This window comes from Charadrius vociferus, unplaced genomic scaffold (genome assembly GCF_000708025.1).
Source record: "Charadrius vociferus isolate BGI_N301 unplaced genomic scaffold, ASM70802v2 scaffold54, whole genome shotgun sequence".
NCBI lineage: Eukaryota > Metazoa > Chordata > Aves > Charadriiformes > Charadriidae > Charadrius > Charadrius vociferus.
In genome coordinates this window covers 4,543,661-4,547,039 of record NW_009648350.1, presented here as the reverse complement: position 1 = coordinate 4,547,039, position 3,379 = coordinate 4,543,661, and the positions used below count along the sequence as shown (strand labels likewise).

General features: G+C 64.0%; 2 protein-coding genes across 2 annotated transcripts in view; one reads left to right on the top strand and one right to left on the bottom strand.

Annotated features, from left to right (window-relative positions):
* Positions 1 to 3,174, top strand: part of VTN (vitronectin) — a 7,442-nt gene extending 4,268 nt beyond the window's left edge. Inside the window, exons 2-8 of the mRNA XM_009885232.1 lie at positions 357 to 476; positions 755 to 1,078; positions 1,183 to 1,322; positions 1,584 to 1,740; positions 1,849 to 1,998; positions 2,580 to 2,852; positions 3,012 to 3,174. Of these exons, the coding sequence (XP_009883534.1) occupies positions 357 to 476; positions 755 to 1,078; positions 1,183 to 1,322; positions 1,584 to 1,740; positions 1,849 to 1,998; positions 2,580 to 2,852; positions 3,012 to 3,130 (1,283 nt within the window). The 3' untranslated portion in view covers positions 3,131 to 3,174. The remainder of the gene's footprint in view (positions 1 to 356; positions 477 to 754; positions 1,079 to 1,182; positions 1,323 to 1,583; positions 1,741 to 1,848; positions 1,999 to 2,579; positions 2,853 to 3,011) is intronic.
* Positions 3,175 to 3,362: 188 nt separating this feature from the next.
* Positions 3,363 to 3,379, bottom strand: part of LOC104286618 (kinesin-like protein KIF12) — a 3,382-nt gene continuing 3,365 nt past the window's right edge. The window contains exon 6 of the mRNA XM_009885231.1: positions 3,363 to 3,368. Within this exon, the coding sequence (XP_009883533.1) occupies positions 3,363 to 3,368 (6 nt within the window). The remainder of the gene's footprint in view (positions 3,369 to 3,379) is intronic.

Sequence of the window (3,379 nt, the reverse complement as noted above, 5' to 3'; positions counted from 1 at the left end):
CCCCCCTGCCAGAGCAGGGGCACCTCCAGCAGTTGCACAGGACGGCATCCAGGCGGGTTTGGAATGGCTCCAGAGTGGGAGACTCCCCCACCTCTCTAGACAGCCTGTGCCACTGCTCTGCCACCCTCACAGGAAAGAAGTTCCTCCTCATGTTAAGATGGAACTTCCTATGTTCCAGTTTGTGCCCGTTGCCCTTTGTCCTGTCACTGGGCACCACTGGAAACAGACTGTTCCCATCCCCCTGGCACACTCCCTTTGAGGACTGATAAGCATTGATAAGATCCCCCCTCAGTCTTCTCTTCTCCAGACTAAAAAGCCCCGCTGCCCACCCTACATTACTCCTCCTGCTCTTGCAGACTCCTGCGTGGGCCGCTGCGACGATGGCTTCGACGCGCGGCACAAGTGCCAGTGTGACACCCTCTGCGTGTACTACCAGAGCTGCTGCAGTGATTACTCCACCGTCTGCAAAGCCAAAGGTACCAGCAGGGTCTGCCGGGGTGGCGGTGGGTGCCCAACACCGCAGGGGCTCAGAGGGCTCTGTGCTGGGTCAGCTCTGCACCCACCCGTGTCCACAGGGTGAAGACAGTGCCAAGATTTGGTGCTCAGGGTGTTGCAACACCAGGGTTTTTTGGCAGCCTGTGGGTGCCCCGGTGGTCCGTGAAAATCCATATTGCCGGGGAGCAAGCGGGTCCTGCGCCCAGACCCCATGGGAGATGCCCAGTGCTCCCGGGGACCAACCCGCTTCTCTCCACAGTGACCCGAGGAGATGTGTTCGCCTTGCCGGAGGATGACTACCTTGACTACAACCTCACCGTCGACTTCGGTCCGGCAGAGGGCACCGAGGCACCCCCCACAGAACTGCCTACGGCTCCGGCTCCGTTGCCGGTGGAGCCCACGCTGGAGACCAAGCCAGGCCCCGAGGAGACGCTGCCGGAGGTGCCCGTGGAGGAGGTGCCCAGCACCACGCCGGACGGGGTCGGGGAGCATGAACCTGTGGACGAGCCCGAGGAGCTGTGCAGCAGGAAACCTTTTGATGCCTTCACTGACCTGAAGAACGGTTCCCTTTATGCTTTCCGAGGTAGCTTGGAGACCTTTCCCAGGCATGGGACACGCTGCCGGGCTGTCACCCCATGCTGGTGGCTGCAGTCCCTCCTACCGCTCCCACCTTCCCTCTCTCCCCAGGGAAGTACTTTTACGAGCTGGACGAGACGAACGTGCGGCCCGGCTACCCCAAACTCATCAGCGACGTTTGGGGCATCGAGGGCCCCATCGATGCAGCCTTCACACGCATCAACTGCCAGGGCAAGACTTATCTGTTCAAGGTGGGCAAGAACGTGGCTGCAGGGCTGGGGCTGCTCCCGGGGTGGCCGGTACAGCCCCCAAACCCACCCCGTCCCCCTCCACACATGCACGCACACAGTGGCTGCCTGATATCCCCAAATCCCCGTGGCTGTCCGAGACTCCAGGCGGCCACGGCCTCAGCGTGGGGCTTCCCAGCATCTGCTCGCTCACCCCCGCAGACCTGTGCCTGGGGGGATGCTGCACCCAGTCCCCTCACCCCCCCTCTCCCCTGCGCCCCCCAGGGCAGCCAGTACTGGCGCTTTGACGATGGAGTCCTGGACTCCGGGTACCCACGCGACATCTCCGAGGGCTTCGAAGGCATCCCGAACAGCGTCGACGCGGCCTTCGCCCTCCCCGCGCACAGCTACCACGGCAATGAGAGAGTCTATTTTTTCAAGGGTAAGGAGTGCAGCCCCCCACCGACAGCCGTGGGCAGGACCCTTCTCTAGCTACTGCTCCCCCCCCGAGTGCGTGTCCCCCACTAACGCCCCGCGCATCCTCTCCTAGACAAGTACTACTGGTCCTACGACTTCGCCCACCAGCCCACGCAGGCGGACTGCGAGAAGTCCTCCCCCTCGACCGTGTTCAACCACTACGCCTTCATGAACCGCGACAGCTGGGAGGACGTCTTCCAGATCCTCTTCGGCGGCAGGATGCGTAAGGGCTGGGCCAGCCCCGGGGGAAAGGGCTGGCGTATGCCAACGTAGCCCACACTGATGGGGCGCCAGGGGTGCAAGCACCCGGGGAGCTGGGAGTGATGTCCGGGAGCGCGGGTAGGCTGGGTGAGCCGCCGTGCCAGGCAGGAGCCCAGACTACACACAGGAACCCCTCCAGACCACATCTCCCACAGCATCCCAAATCCCACCCCTTGCAACCCTCATGCCCCACGCTACCGAGACCATCACTGACCATCTCGCACCACAGTGTCACTGCTGGGTATTGTTTATTCCCACTGGAGCTGGAGATGCCGTAGGAAAACCCCAGCCCTGGGCAAGAGAAATGAAAGATGGAGAGGAGGAGAAAGGGGCTCGGCGGCACAGGGCTGATCCCAACCACGGCGGGGTGAGGGGTTGCTCCCGGCTCTGCCTGGCCCGTGTCACACGTCCCATCCGGGCTGGGATCCTTTGGAGCATCCCTGTGGGTCTGGGAGCAGGTGCTGGGGGGCTGTCTGTGGGGCTGGGCTGGGCTCCCCCCCATACATTGCTGCCCCTCTAACTCGCCCTCTGCCCCTTTGCCAGCCGGGGCGAGCAGCCCGCGGTACATCAGCAAAGACTGGCGGGGGGTGCCCGGCCGGCTGGATGCCGCCATGGCCGGCAGGATCTACGTGGCCTCCCAGCAGCCCCGGAGGAGGAAGTCTCGCCGTCAGCGCAAGAGGTACAAGAGCCACCGGTCACTGAATTTGGGTTTCTGGAGCTGGCTGCAAAACGACTCAGAGTCCGCGGGCGTCGAAAGCGACTGGCTGTCGGGCTCCCAGTGTGAGACCCTCCAGAGCGTCTACTTCTTTGTAGGAGGTGAGTCCGGGGCGGCGGGATCTGGGAGAGATGCGGAACCGGGGCTGCCGGTGCAGGGGGAGACCTCCTCTCACTCTGCGATGTCCCCGAGCTCTGGGACGCGGTGGGGCTGGCAGGTCCCGGCGGGAAGTCCTGACAGCCATCTCCCCTTCCTCCCAGACAAATACTACCGCGTCAACCTGCGCACCAAGCGCGTGGACCTGGTGCAGCCCCGCTACCCGCGCTCCATCGCCCAGTACTGGCTGGACTGCCCGCAGCCCGGGGAGGAGAGCACCTGAGAGGGCTTCGCCGCAGCCGCCCGGCAGCACAGCCCCCAGCTAGAGAGAAATAAACTGTGAGTGCCGTGTAGGCTGGAGAACCCTGCCTGTGTGTCCATCCATCCGTCCCGTCCTTGTAGTCCGAGATCCCGGTGCCCCCGAGGGTTGTGGTTGTCCCCCGAGGTGTAATCGCCGTGCGTGGGCTGTGCCAGATCCCCGTTGCTGGCTCCATCCACGGCGCGGCTGCGGCTGCTCAGATCTGCTCCGCCA